The sequence below is a fragment of the Jatropha curcas genome, chromosome 1 (genome assembly GCF_041381405.1).
Source record: "Jatropha curcas cultivar XTBG-Jc1 chromosome 1, XTBG_Jcur_1.0, whole genome shotgun sequence".
In the NCBI taxonomy this organism is placed as follows: domain Eukaryota; kingdom Viridiplantae; phylum Streptophyta; class Magnoliopsida; order Malpighiales; family Euphorbiaceae; genus Jatropha; species Jatropha curcas.
In genome coordinates this window covers 1,638,172-1,653,526 of record NC_143151.1, presented here as the reverse complement: position 1 = coordinate 1,653,526, position 15,355 = coordinate 1,638,172, and the positions used below count along the sequence as shown (strand labels likewise).

The 15,355-nt window shown below is 32.8% G+C and overlaps 2 protein-coding genes and 1 non-coding gene across 6 annotated transcripts; 2 read left to right on the top strand and 1 right to left on the bottom strand.

The window, feature by feature from the left end:
- The first annotated feature begins 311 nt into the window (after positions 1 to 311).
- LOC105628378 (uncharacterized) lies at positions 312 to 7,658 on the top strand. Of its 4 annotated transcripts, XR_001046552.4 has the most exons (9): positions 312 to 442; positions 1,288 to 1,422; positions 2,151 to 2,280; positions 2,396 to 2,517; positions 2,866 to 3,960; positions 5,644 to 5,681; positions 5,769 to 5,973; positions 6,444 to 6,522; positions 7,045 to 7,658. XR_001046552.4 is itself a non-coding variant. In XM_012209769.4 (8 exons), exons 2-8 carry the CDS (start codon positions 1,288 to 1,290, stop codon positions 7,078 to 7,080), a joined length of 1,746 nt encoding a protein of 581 aa, XP_012065159.1. In that variant the 5' UTR covers positions 312 to 442; the 3' UTR covers positions 7,081 to 7,658. The 4 variants fall into 4 exon arrangements, 2 of the variants coding, with proteins under 2 accessions (XP_012065159.1, XP_012065158.1); XR_005178521.2 differs by lacking the exons at positions 6,444 to 6,522; positions 7,045 to 7,658 and adding an exon at positions 4,413 to 4,462 and having other exon boundaries at positions 5,769 to 5,870; XM_012209769.4 differs by lacking the exon at positions 6,444 to 6,522 and having other exon boundaries at positions 2,411 to 2,517.
- Positions 7,659 to 11,104: 3,446 nt separating this feature from the next.
- Positions 11,105 to 14,922, top strand: CR4 (crinkly4). The gene has a single exon (XM_037640194.2). The coding sequence runs from the start codon at positions 11,941 to 11,943 to the stop codon at positions 14,695 to 14,697; it is 2,757 nt and encodes a 918-aa protein (XP_037496122.1). The 5' UTR covers positions 11,105 to 11,940; the 3' UTR covers positions 14,698 to 14,922.
- Positions 14,923 to 15,036: 114 nt separating this feature from the next.
- Positions 15,037 to 15,108, bottom strand: TRNAT-UGU (transfer RNA threonine (anticodon UGU)). Its single transcript has one exon. It is a non-coding gene; the product is annotated as a tRNA-Thr (tRNA).
- Between the last annotated feature and the right edge of the window lie 247 nt (positions 15,109 to 15,355).

Below are 15,355 nucleotides of genomic sequence, written 5' to 3'. Positions count from 1 at the left end.
TCCAAAACTAAAGGAGCCATTCTCTGTCCTCGATTTCAACTGGTTACAATCCGGTGTTTTCATTCTACGTAAGTCTTTGACTATTCACCTGTTATAGTCAAATATTATTGGTCAAATAACTGACATCTTTTTACGTAAATTCAGTTTCCAATCACGGACCAGATCAATATTTTATAATATATACCACTACACATGGAAATATTGCTCTATGGTACAAATACAAAAATATTCGCGAGAGTTCTCTTTATAACAAAAATGCCATTTCCACTCTTTATTTTCTTGTTATTATTATTATTATTGTTTTATTTCGTGAGAAAAGCTAAGGCTAGATTTTGAAGTCCGTTGCTTACAGTAGCCGACTATTTCCTGCTAAGTATACCGAAAGATTTTCTCGATTTTTCCTTCACTTTCTTGGCAACTTTCTCGGAAAATTTTCAATCAGGTAAAAAGAGAGTACGTACTTGTCTTCCTCCTTCCTCTTATATTTTATCTCTTTTATCGGAAGCCTAAAAAGAAATAAAACTAGAGGGAAAAAAAAGAAAAAGAGAAAAGAAACAGAGGATTTCAAATGAGCTCACTCTGTTTGGTTGTTGGGATAATGTAGTAAAAGAAGATGAAATCTAATATTTTCTTCTCGATTCTTTCATTTCTTAAGTTGTAAAGTGAATAAAGCGCTCTAAGTTGCTTTGTTTTGTTCGATGTTCCCTTTCGGTTTCTATGTAACAAACAGAAGGATTATGATGCTTTATTGGGTTTTTGTTTCTTAAAGAGTAAGTACAGTTCATCTTTTTTTCCTTTTTTGCTGCTTGGTTCTCTAAGTGAAAAAGGAAACAGAGGCTGATTTTGAATCCGGATTCAAAAATTTGAAATTAAAGTTCCAAAATTTCATCTCGTTGACCCGTTAGAAACTTACGATTTGTTTGAGTTCATGGAGTCAGTGGTGTTATATTGTGCAGTAGTGGACTTGTAGTTGTTTCATGGTGTTTTTTCTTTTTGTTTTTCAAGGCCTTTCTAATTAATTGTGTTTTAGTTCTTGTTAGTTGGTGAAGTTTAGCTTGCTGAATTTTTTTTTATGCTTAGTTTAATTAGTGACTTTTGATTCTTCCTGCCTTAGTATTTGTTCTTGATACCCAAGTTGACCATTTCAGTATGTAGTATTTAATTTTCAGAGCGAATGTTGAAGAATTGTTCGCATGAAAAAATTTTGCATCTTTTAATGGAATATGACATAATGCTAGTACTTGGTGAGTATATTATTCTTATCTGTTATTACTTTTAATTTGGAAGATGTCGAATAAGGAAGTTCAAGAATTCTTTCATAGTCTTTCAAGGAAAGAGCTTCAAAGTTTGTGCAAGAAATATGGCTTGCCTGCTCGGAAGTCAAGTTCTGAAATGGCAGAATCATTGTTCTCTTCCTTTCAGGTAATGCAATATGATCATAGTTGATTGTCTGATTGTGCCTTTGTTTCTCCACTCTCAATTATTCTGCTTTCTAATTTGCAGTTTTGCTGGTATTTTTAACTTATGCGCATTGAGTTTTCAAGTTCTTAAATTAACAAGCCCTTATTGAGGTTTTATTTTTCTTGATCAAGCTTGACTGCCAGTTGTTTCTGGTCCCTCTATAATCTCTAGGTAGCTATTTATGTGCTTAAAGACTTCATCTTCTCGGCTATTATGCCCTTGCTTCCATGTCAATATGTACCATACTAGAAAACCATTTGAAAATTACCTGGGACATGTAATAGATTAATGGCAATGTAGAAAACTTGGCAGTTCTCTATGTCCCTGTGTTCGTCCATGATACTACTGGCGATGAATCTAGACAATTCGTTTTACCTGCTTTTCACAATTTTTTCTTGTAAGAACTAAAGATTTTATGGAGATTAGCTTTTATGAGACCTCCTTTGTTTTTCTTCTACTTTTAATTCTTACATTTAACTTCCATTCAGTTCATTCCTTTAAAGCCACTAGAGATTTATTTAGAAGTAAAATTTTATACAAGCAGAGATGCAGCTGTTTGCGTTTGTCTACCATGTGGTTTTTTAGTATATGGTGCTCTTTACATTTTTGGAGTTCACGTTTTTTTTTCTTTGGATGTGCCAAAATGCATTTGATTTATGCACCCAAAATTGATGTTTGACTATTTGCAGAAGAAGGATTTAAGTTTGGCACCCTTGGGCAAGAGCTTAGGTGGGATTCAGGAGGTTTTACTTCCTCCATCTTCGCTAACAGATTTTCATAATGAAGTACCATTAAATGCAACAGGAAATGTAATAAAAGGTCAGTGCTTAACAAAATTTTTCTTCTTCAAAGTTTGAAAAAATTAAAGTAGCATTGTATTTCTGGTTGTCTCTCTTCTTACAAAATCAATATAGATTCTGATGGAGTTGATCAGATTTTTTGCTTATAGATAGCATTCGACCGCGATCTTTTTCTAGCGAGGATGGCAAGAAAGGAAATAAAAGCATTAAATGCAATGAATTGGAAAGCTGTGTGGAACTTAGAACTTATGCTAAGGTTTGACTTATTTAATTTATGTGCTGCATAGGCATACTTAATACAGCTTAAAAATTTCACATGTTTATCAAATTGTAACATTCCTCCAGAAGAGTTGCAACCTGCATGAGATATAAGAATATTCACTTCAGTCCCAATGTAATTTTGTCGAGTGTAAATTTTTAAATGGCAAATAGCTTTACTGATTTCTGAATTTTCAATAAGTTCAACAAAATGGCAAAACTGGTAGAAATTTTATGTCTGACTCCCCACTTATTATTGGAAGGTTTCATTATCTTTCTGGGCTCTTTTTTGCCTGCATTGATAACTTCTGAAGACTCATAAAATTCTCTCCACATGTCAATTCAGGAAGGCTTTGGTGGCTCTGTTAATTATTTTCAAGGTGCATCCCAGTCTCAGTTTGTTTCTCAATGTGCTGGTATTGGTTTCTTCCACAAGGAGCCCTCAGCAAGCCTCATTCACAGAGTGGAAGAGACACATCAATTTCTTGGTGGAGGCATTAACATAGGTGTCTCTCCCAAAGAGAATGCTTCTCCCGCAATAAATACCTGTACAAAAGCTCCTTCCTCTTTTGAGTTTTATGTCAGTTCAGAAGAGGGAATCAAACTTTGTGTTGATTTGGATTCAAGCCCACTAGACTGGATTAAGAAATACCAAAATCAGGTTTCTTTATGTAATAATGTGGGGAATGCCAAGTCTCGAAGTCTTCATCAAGAGCTTGGGTGCATTGGAGAAAGTGATAAACAGATGAAAAGATCCTTTCCTCAGATTATGGATCCTAATGAAATCAAGGATGGCCATGTGGGAACTGAACCCTCTCCAAGTTTTGTTATGGAACAAGACAGTTTAGGGATTGATCATCTAGATGGAGGTAATAAATCATTGACACTGTCACCGAAAAGATCATGTACTGCAGTTCTTGTAGAGGTATCAGACTGCTTAGGGGAAGATCGGGGACCTATCTCATCCATACCTAGTTCTAATATGCAGAACCAAAAGATTTCTAATACAGAATCCTACACTAAAAATGGGTACAGTGCGACTACTCTTGATTCAGATATTTCTGATATTCCAACAGAAAACACAGCCTGCAATTTTGCTATTAACTCCATATCCAATGGCTCAATAGATCTTATTGCAATTGAGCATCAGAATTCAAAGTATGGTGATAAAGTTTGTGAGTATTCCACCCTTCAGAACAGTAGTAATCTTGAGAATAATTGTATGGCGTTTCCTGGATGCTTGGCCAGTTGTTCCACAGAAATACAGTTGTCAGAAGCTGGAAACTACCACAAAGACGCATCATGTTCACCTAATAGAAACTGTGAATTCTTTGATATGGAGGATTCAAAGCACAATGTTGGAACTGAGCAAGCTGCATTGGCCGCCCCTTGTGAGAATGGCCATTGTGGGAACCATTTGCCTACATGCTCTGAAGAGCTGGTATTACCTTCTCTACTCTATTTTCACATAAAAATGCAACCTTTGGTGGTATAATTTGGTGTTTCGCATTTGTGCATGTTCTAGATTTTTAATGCATTTGGATCGAAAGTGGGCAATGTGGCTGTATTCCATGTTAGTTATTTGCTTACTTCTGCCTCTTTATATTGACATATTATGTTAATGAATAAATTATTATAAATGTTAGAGATCAGATGAATCATGATTGTTGCCACGGTTGAATTTTAACTATCAGTTATTAAAAAGTTGGCCTCACCTTAACTATTCAAGTAGGTATTGTTTTCATTATAGTTTAAATTATTGACCATAGAATATGATTTTTCCCCCAATGAAATTCATCGTAAAATTTAAATTACCAGAGATATAAGTATAGATGGATAACAAAGGAGATTTGTAATTTCTCAGTTCTCATGTTTGTGAATTTCCTGTTTCAGAAGACTAATCAAAGTTAAGAGTCAGAGCTGCCTGCTTCTTTCTTAAAATAGTAATATCTCCTTATTCCACCCGTTAATTTCTTTACTTTGAGCAAATAGCATTTGCTTTTTGTTGAATGAAACTGTCAAATTTGATTATTGTAAATGGTCTTACAGCTCTAGTGTCAATTAGGGTGATAGAATAGATGATAAATGAGTGTCGCAAATGTTCTAGGCTTCTAGCAATATTAAGTCATGGACATCAATATTCACTATTAGTTTCTCGATATTTTCTTCTTGGCTTTTGCTGAGAGAAACAAATTAGAGGTGATTTTCACTATTTAATAATATAATGTTATTCTCTCTTTTTTTTGACCAGAAAACTTGATTATCATTATAGATTAGCAAATACTATGTAATAATAGGATAATTAGTTTAGAAATCATTCCTTTAGCAATTTGATCAATTCTCAAAAATGTTCTCTTTTTGCAACTGCTACTATGATTGGCCAGTCAACATGCATTAAAAAAAAAAACATAATTGCAAAAGAATTCTTGAACTTTGATGCTTTCTTTTAATTTTTCAATTTTATAAAGAAGCTTTTGTAGTTTGTATCAATTCTATCACTGGTTGCATATCCAATGAAATTAAGTCTTGAAATTGCAAAATTAGGCCTTGAGATTGTTGACATGGCAAGTAAATATTATCTGATATATAAAATTTTGACATATTTGATTTACATTAGCTTCAAAATCCTTATTTTTCTTTTATGAATATTTTTTTATGTTTGTATGATAATATGGGAACATATTTACTTTGATGGTTCATTATGATAAAACTGATGGTGAAGCCAATTCAATTTTTTTTTTTTTTTCTTTTAAAGTTTGGAGTCATATCAACAATGTAAAGGCTCAATTTCATCAGAGATGAAACCAGTGATAGAACTGAAAAAAAATTATGAAGTTCTTTCATCAAGTTGAAAAAATAAAATAAAGTTCGAGGTAGTATTCAAAAGAACCAATATTGGGGGCTTTTTTTTTTTTTTTTTTTTTTTTGGTTGCAATTAGGCCTAAAAGAATTAATAGGTCAATTAAATTAATGGAATTGAGACTTAATCGCCTTGATTTCTAGGTTAAAAGAAAACACTATATTTCTTCTTATCTGATCTCAAAATTGTTATTGCTAAGGTGCTGTTTCATGGTCAGTATTTCTAATGACACTGCTAAGTTTTTTCGATATTCTACATTTTCAGGAATGGAGCAATACTGCTAATGGGGTGGAGAGTTCACTGTAATTTCCTGTTCTTCATAGAATTTTTTGTTTTACTGTTTGTGGATTATGCTGTCATCTGATCATATACAGATGTGTCCCTTTTAGATGCTCACAAGTTGACAACTCAGTTGAGAAGACTTGTTTAACATCTGATAATCTGGAATCAAACAGAGAATTTTACAAAAAGAGGCCATTAATGGACATTGAGGATCCAAAAAGTTGCAACAAGCGTGACTTAAAAATCTTGAGAAGCATGAAGCATTCTGCTGCAGAAGTTCTTCCCAGAAGATCAATGCGGCTTGTCTCTAAGGTGCCTTTTTGACACATCCCTCCCTCTCTCTCTCCCCTTTTCTCTTGCTTGTGCTTCAAGGTGAACTGCTATTTGTTTTTAACTGTAGCTAGAAAGTAAATTGAGTACTAAAGCAACCCAATCCAAACTCGGCCAGTATTATTTTGTTTTGGAATGAAAAAAGTGGAAATGGATTTCAAATAAATTCTAAGAAATTTGTGAAATTTGTCTTCACAAGAATTGGTGTGGATATACCTGAAGTCAACTCTATTTCGTTGCCAAGTCTGCATCTGGACTTGTGTTGCTTGACATGAAGAAGCTTAATATTGGAAAACATGAACTACTTTTAACTACTGTTGGAAAATATGCCTTGCATTACATTTTTTGCCACTAGGGAGATTATACCTTCTCTTATACAAGTTACTAGTGCCTAAAAGATTTTTTATACTTTTCAATATGTTATATGTTCTTTTCCATTTTCCCCTTTTCAGTGAGCTCACAAATAAATGCTGGGCACATTGCAAGAATTGGTTTTCACAACATTGTTGTATCATTATTTCTGGATCCAAGGTACAGTTACCATATGTGCAATCTCTTCACCATCTCTTTCTTTGATGTGTGTGGACTTTACTCCTCTTTAGTTACAATGTGCATGCCGTTAGCAGAGGAGTCGTTAGCCCTTTTGCATCACTTAGAATCCTTATTTCTATGTATTGGGGAATGCTTATGATGCATCGATATGTCTTGAACGAAGTTTATGCACTGTTAGACACTCAACCGAGCTGGGTACTTAATACTTGCTTGACATTTGTCGATGCATTTTGTGTATGATAAAAGTGGTAAAAGGAACATTTCTAACACACTTTTATATGTGCCACACATGTGAGACACTTTATTGTGTAATTTTTAAATTTTTTGGTGCATATTAATAAACTAAAGAAAATAATCCAGATTAATTATTTTTAAATTTAGAGGGTAAGAATTGGATCAAGTATGCAACTAATGTTAAACATTTTGTTAGGCATTATGTATGAATTTTCTTTTCTTCTTACGAATCTAATTTTCTTCATATTTTTTGAATTTTATGAACAGACTTCTAAGAGCGCGCGCGTCTTGTCAGCTAATTGACAAATTAGGATGACTCTAAACTAGCAGCCAGACTAAATGATGTGAAGTGTATTCTGCAGGCTCTAACACAAAATAAATAAATAAATAAATAATAAAAGTGTGCTACCTTAGACAGGAAAAAAAAAAAAAAGGGGCTAAGACAGTTCTAGGTATGCCATCTTACAAGTTCTCGCTGCCTTCATACGTTGCAGGTTCTACATTCTTCTGAGAGCAATAAAATTAAAAGTTATTTTCCAAGTCGTTGAGACTGGATAGTTTTTATTCCTTCCCCCACAGCACTCACAAAGCTGACCTGATTTGAAAATATGGTAATAATCCAAAGGTTAGTGGTTGCTGAGGTTGAATTAATTCTATGTTTTGAATTTTTTCTTTTTGTTTTTGGGAATGAACACCTTACTTGTATATATTCATTTAGATTCTGTTACTGCCAATTCTTTTGATGCATCTGTAAAATTAGAACTTCTGTTCTTTCTTTGCTTGTCGACAAATAGAAACTGGATTCAGTACAAAGCTCGTTTCTTGTGTTGACAGTCTAATTCTTAGTGGATGATTATTGCTTGGCTGAGTTAGTTGGAAAATCCTGTATGTGTATATATATATATACTTTGGTGCAATATTGTTGATTTTAATCTCTGCTAATCATCTAAAGATTAAACATTCTTATCTAGTATTTAAAAATTTTTAAAAGAAAATTAAATTTGCTTACTAAATGCCAATGGAGAAGTGTGGATTTATAATTGATTTAAAAAAAAAAAAAAAAAAAAAGCTTTCTTCAGGTTGTTTGCTACATGGAATTCATTCTAAAAAACTTCACTTTTCCGGCCAAGTTTTTGTTCAGCAAAATTACTGCATGGATTTGTAACTGTCAGCTGTTTTATTAATTTTTCATTAAACGTTAAAGGTTAATCATAAACACGTCGAGACATGCCAAATTATTCAATTCTAATTGACTATAATATTTAAAAGAAAGACTATATGTTTATCAACAAATCTAGAAAATTTCAGAAGTTTATATATATGTATGTATAAAAATTGTAACTGAAACCTAGGCTAGAATCCAGAATGAAAAAAGGGGATTTGTTTACTTATAGAAGAGAAGATTGCAGATCACATGTTATTTTATTTTATATATATACATATATATTTAAGCTTAGTTTCCTCTTAGACTGCCTATTTATCTATCTCTATTATTCTATAATTGTTTTGTGGGGCTCTAGATTTGTTAGTAATCTTATTATTGAGCATAATACTCTCTCTATATAAATATATAATTTCATTTAAATGTAATTAAATTCCAGTCAAGAGTCAACACTTCATACCTCTCATTATATTGCTTTGACCCTTTGACTGCCTACTTAATTTCCTCCCTTGTATATATAGTCAAGAGACAAGATTTCATATTTTAAGTTCTTGCCTTCTTGCTACTTACCTTTTGGTTTAAGTGATTATGTATATATACACACACATTTATGCCCTTTCATCTAATTAAAATTTCAGTTTAATCAGCTTTTTTTTTTAAAAAAAAAAAGGTGCCAAATTAGGAATATAAATTCTATTTTCAAGTCCTTGGTCTTTTAAAATTTATAAGTTTGTTTTTTTAATTTATTGGAGACTTAATGAACTGAAATAACACTGTGAACTTTTTGACTTACCAAATTGATAAAAACAACTGTGATCGAGAAGATTCGAACTCAAGAACTATGAGAAGACCACATTCCGATAGACTTTGATGAAATAATTATTTTACTGAAAGCAGTGAAAATAAACAATTTATAGATGATAGGCAAGATTTCAAGAAGAGGTACAGCAACAGGGAATGTTATTTGAGCAAAGCCAAGACGATGCATGTGAACTTTTCTTTTTCTTTTTTTTCTTAAATATTTTCTTATTCCTATTTTAAGATAGATTGTTCTTTCCAGGAAATATATATTAGAATTTTTAATTTATGATGTGATAAATTTTTTTTTTTTAAATCCCCAAGATCTGGGCACTGAATCTTGATCTCTAGTTTATGAAATTTAATAACCAAAGAAACACAGTCCAAACACCAATCCAGGAAAAACAAAAAAACAAAAAAGCATTTATTCTTTTTATAAGTCATTGAATTAGTGATAATTTTTATGGTGGAGAGTATTCGAACTTGGAACTTGAGCACTCGAACTCGAGACTTTTTCACTTTTTACATTTTATCATGAGGCAAATAAAATTTCAAAATATAATATAATATTAATTGGAGGTGGGTCATAGACTTAATAAATTACCTTTCTATTTTTTTGAGGAATTCAGAAAATTTTTTATTTGTTATCACATATAAAAAAATAAAAAACAAATAAAATTATATATATAATATTTTAAACATTTGTATGTAGTAGTTAAAACTTACAATGTTGCTCAAAATTCCACATAAGACATTAATAATGTGTGTTATCACTTGAAAAGGCCATCTAGCTTCATGTACTATGTAACTAACTATTTCATTAATTTGCAACCTAAATACATGTTCAATAAATTGACATTTTGCCAACTATAAAACATGGTTTGATTAATCTTCTTGCTAATATGAAAAAGTAAGAGATTTCGAATTTAAATCCGTTCGACTACAAGAGTTTCCGACTTGTTGAGCCGCATAATGAATTGAAAAAAATTGTAATTTATCGTGTAGATTAGATTTTAACTATTTTGAACACAATTAAACTATTTTCTTTCTCGCTTTCCCTTTTTTTTTTCTCTTTAAAGAAAAGTGTTATTTCTATCTTAAAGAAGGTTCAAATCATAAATTTCTAATCTTGATGCTAAACTTTGATCCTACAACTAATTACTGTAGTAATCAGTATTTTTCTGTCTCATGTGTCTTTTCCCAAAATAATAAATAAATTTGATTATCATCTTAAAAGAAAGGTATCATTTTCTAATCATAATATTTTAACTAAAAATAATTCTACATTAGATTCTTAATAATATGAAAATGTCTAAATTCATTAACATGATATTTGATAGAAATAAATTTTATAAATTTTTTTATGAAATTTATTTAAAATTTTACATTATATGATGAAAATATATCTATATATATATGAATTTAATTTATAAAATTCAGTACAAATAAAATAAATTCATTTATTTTCAAATAAATATTATTTATATCAAATAAGACCTACAATTGTTTTGGAAAGAAGCTCAACAATAAATATATACGACTTTATTTTTATATATATTATTTTAATTTATACGATATGATATTTTTATGCTCGAATAAGATATGATATTCATATAAAACACTTTTAACAGTGACATTTCTAATTTTTCAAACTTTAACCTTTTTTAAGAAATCTATTTGATGAGATAGTATTCTTATCCTAACATAAACATAATAAGATTATGTGTTGATTTAGATAGAATATTTATATAAATGAATATTTAAAGAGAAAAATTCTTTTATAGTATACATTAATAATCTTTTTTAGTTACATTCTCTTTTCTTTTTTGTATGAAGTGAAAAATAAATATATTTTCTATATTTCATATGCTAATAATGTTAATTTCATCTTTTTGCTGCAAAAAAAAAAAAAAAAGAACAATTCAAATTGACCAATATGGAGCCTAAAGCTTTTTTTTTTTTTTTTTTTTTTTTTTTTTTGCCTTTTCTATTGTATCATATATATTAGAAAAGGACTTTTACATATCATCCTACAAATATTTTCTATATTTGAGTAAAACATTCATAAAGAAAATTTTGATTATTATTTATGGATTGAAATATTGAAAAAATAGGAAAGTAAATTTTAAAATTTCTATAGGAACGAAATTAAAACCATTTAACACAAATATATATATATATATATATATATTTATTGTCTCCTCTCCTCCACCTTTTTACCAAAGAAATGCATGAAAATTGAAAACAAGAAAACAGCTAAAAAATAAATTTTCAAAAAAGTGTGAGCAGTAATCTAGGCATGAAAACATCAAACTGCATTAACTGCCCATTTAATGTCTTCACCTACACTTGCCCCATATTCAGAAGCTCCATTTTTATGGACATTTATTTCTCTCTTTCTCTCTCTCTTTCTTCCATTCTTGCCTGAAAAAACAATACTGTCTGCAACCACCATCGTCAAGAAATTTATCTCACCTAATTAAGTTTCTTCGTCAACCATTTTCTTTTTCACCAAAATCCAACAATTCTATCCTTCCGAACGTACAAAAAGAAGCCATAAGAACCAGCTTTTGCTAAAAAATGGGTGTTTTTACTTCGAAAGAATACTTGAAAGAAGCTGACTTTATGGCTCCAGGTGTGATCTAATGCTTGTTTCCTGTTTACAGTTTCTTGGGTTGGGTAAGTATCTGTGGAGCTGAAAGTTAAAGAAAAATAAAGAGACTCGAACTTTATCTCTTAATGGACGCTCGAGAAAAGCAGCATAAGCAGTTGGTTTTCCATTGATGGTATTTTGTTCATAACATTGTGTATATTATAGAGAGGTTTTCTTTCAAAGTCGAGGATTTTTCGATCTTGGTTTGGTGAGTTTAGTTGGGTATGGTTAACATTTTCCCTTACATATACACTGATGGCTTTGTTCATATGGTTTCTCCTCCATTGCCGTTGATGCATATTCATGGAAGTTTTCTTCATGTTCTTTTGCTTTTCCTTTTGTTCTCTCATCAAAATTAAAAGGAGCATGTAATGATAGTGTTTGGTAGTTATCAGAATTTGCCATCTTGGTGTTTTTTAGAAGCCTAGTGTGCAAGTCACAATCAAAAAGTTTTTGTCTTTATATACCTCTATATATATAGTGTTCGACGGTAACTATCAAACCAGAAAGTTGGAGACTTTGAGGTATCTACGATCTTCTTATATTGAAAATGGGCTTTGCAATGGGAATCTTTAACTGGGTGTTGAAGATTTACACATTTAAAGCTGGAATTCTAGTTCAACTTGTTGTTCTATCAGATTTGTGGTGGTTGGTTTCAGGCCTAGGTTCTATATCTTCCATTGCCATTTCTTATGGTGAGAATGGCCCCGTTTTTTGTGGTTTAAAATCAGACGGGTCTCATCTTGTGACTTGTTATGGTTCAAACTCTGCTATAATTTACGGTACTCCAGCTCATTTTCCTTTTATTGGCCTAACTGCCGGAGATGGCTTTGTTTGTGGGCTTCTAATGGCTTCTAACCAGCCGTATTGTTGGGGAAGTAGTGGTTATATTCAAATGGGTGTTCCTCAACCTATGGTGAAAGAGGCTGAGTATATAGAAATAAGTGCAGGTGATTACCATTTATGTGGTTTGAGAAAACCATTAACAGGGAGGCACAGAAACTATTCTCTTATTGATTGTTGGGGATATAACATGACCAAGAACCATGTGTTTGATGGTCAGATTCAATCCATTTCAGCCGGTTCAGAATTTAACTGTGGGTTGTTCTCTCAAAATAGAACTGTTTTTTGTTGGGGTGATGAGACTAGTAGTCATGTGATAAGCTTAATTCCTGAACAAATGAGGTTTCAAAGAATTGCAGCTGGTGGATATCATGTTTGTGGGATTCTAGAGCTCAATTCTAGAGTCTTTTGTTGGGGAAGAAGCTTGAATCTTGAAGAAGAGATCTCTGTTGCATATTCAGGTCAAGTAAATGTTGATTTGCCACCAAGTGATCCTATTCTTTCAGTTGTTGGAGGAAAATTTCATGCTTGTGGAATCAAGAGCTATGACCGTGGGGTTATTTGTTGGGGTTTTATTGTTAAGCCAAGCACACCAGCTCCTAATGGCATTAAAGTCTACGAAATTGCAGCTGGAAATTACTTCACTTGCGGAATTCTTGCGGAGAAATCTCTCCTACCTGTTTGTTGGGGTCTCGGGTTCCCTAACTCTCTTCCATTGGCAGTCTCACCTGGACTTTGCAAAAGCACTCCTTGCATGCCCGGTTCTTATGAATTTAGCAGTGGCAATGCACCTTGTAAATCTCCCAATTCCCATGTCTGCTTGCCTTGCAGTAATGGTTGCCCTGCAGAAATGTATCAGAAAACTGAATGTACTTTGAAATCAGATCGACTATGTGAATATAATTGTTCAAGTTGCTATTCAGCCGAATGTTTCTCAAATTGTTCTGCCTTGCATTCTAATGCTGCTGCTTCTAAAGGAAAGAAGGATGATAAGTTTTGGTCTTTGCAATTACCAGTTATAATTGTAGAGATTGGATTTGCTGTGCTCTTGGTTCTTGTTGTGACTGCAACTTCTATTCTTTATGTACGCTACAGATTGAGGCATTGCCAATGCGCTTCAAAGGAATCCAATTCCAAGAAAAGCAAAGGTAGTGGTGTTTCATTTCCTAAAGATAATGGCAAGGTTCGCCCAGACTTGGATGATCTTAAAATAAGGAGGGCCCAAATGTTCTCTTATGAGGAACTTGAAAGGGCTACCAATGGGTTCAAAGAAGAATCTTTAGTGGGAAAAGGGAGTTTTTCTTGTGTTTATAAAGGGGTAATGAAGAATGGGACAGTAGTTGCTGTTAAAAAGGCAATAGTGTCATCCGATAAGCAAAAGAACTCGAAAGAATTCCACACTGAGCTTGATCTATTATCGAGGCTAAATCATGCCCATTTGTTGAATCTACTTGGCTATTGTGAAGAAGGTGGAGAAAGGCTTCTAGTTTATGAGTTCATGGCTCATGGCTCCTTGCACCAACACCTTCATGGGAAGAACAAGTCCTTAAAAGAGCAATTGGATTGGGTTCGAAGGGTTACCATCGCAGTTCAAGCAGCTCGAGGAATTGAATACCTGCATGGATATGCCTGCCCACCTGTCATTCATCGAGACATAAAATCTTCTAACATTCTCATCGATGAAGAACACAATGCTCGTGTAGCTGATTTCGGTCTTTCTTTGTTAGGACCAGCTGATAGTGGCTCACCATTAGCTGAGCTACCTGCTGGAACACTTGGCTATCTTGATCCTGAGTACTATAGACTTCACTACCTAACTACAAAATCTGATGTTTATAGTTTTGGGGTGCTGCTTTTGGAAATCCTTAGTGGAAGGAAGGCCATAGATATGCAGTATGAAGAAGGAAATATAGTTGAATGGGCAGTTCCTCTCATTAAATCAGCGGATATATCAGCAATCTTGGATCCACTTTTGAAGCCTCCACCTGATATTGAAGCTTTGAAAAGAATTGCAAATGTGGCTTGCAAATGTGTTAGAATGAAAGGCAAAGAAAGACCATCAATGGACAAAGTAACAACAGCATTAGAGCGTGCTCTGGCGCTACTAATGGGTAGTCCATGTAATGAGCAACCAATATTGCCTACTGAAGTAGTTCTTGGAAGCAGTAGATTGCACAAGAAATCCTCTCAAAGATCTTCAAACAGATCAGCATCAGAGACTGATATAGTGGAAGCCGAGGATCAAAGGTTCGAGTTTCGAGCACCTTCATGGATAACATTTCCAAGTGTTACTTCTTCACAACGGAGAAAGTCTTCAGTATCAGAAGCAGATGTTGAGGGGAAAAATTCAGAAGCAAGAAATGTTGGTTATAATGGAAATGGGGGTGATGGGCTAAGGAGTTTGGAGGAAGAGATAGGGCCTGCTTCACCTCAAGAAAGATTGTTCTTGCAGCACAATTTCTGAGATGATCTTTGAAAACATTTTGATTGTTGATTATGTGGTTTTTGAGTTTTCAAATTTTAGTTCTATTTCTTTCAGGATGAGAATGTATAAAAAAAAAAAAAAAAAATGCTGGGAGGATGTAATTTTCTGGAATAGCAGTTGCTGCCACTGGCAGTATGACTACTCCCATGTTCTTGCTTGTGCTGTAACTTATAAGCTGCCAATTTATGAATTCAATTCTAACAATTTGATGTTCTTTGTTTGATAGTTGTTGGTTATTATAAAATGAATGATAGAAACAATGACTATGCAAGAAATGAAAGGCCAAAAACCAAAAAGCATGTGTATGAATGAAAAGGGTGCCCTCACGCAGTATCGAACTACGGACCTTCTGTTTACAAGACTGACGCTCTACCACTGAGCTATAAGGGCTCCTATACTCGTTATCACAATATTTATACTCTTCTCCGTGATTCCCATTATCAGGTGAACAAAACATTAAACCGAAAAAGTATATTTTCTTTTTGGATAAAATATAACTTAGAGTCTCTAAATTACATTCGATTTAACACTTAATTTCTCTATATTTAAGAAATAATTACGACGTCTCTAACTTATACTTTTGTAGTGCTGTTAAGTCCTTCCGTCCAAAAAATGAACTCTTTACCACTTATTAAAT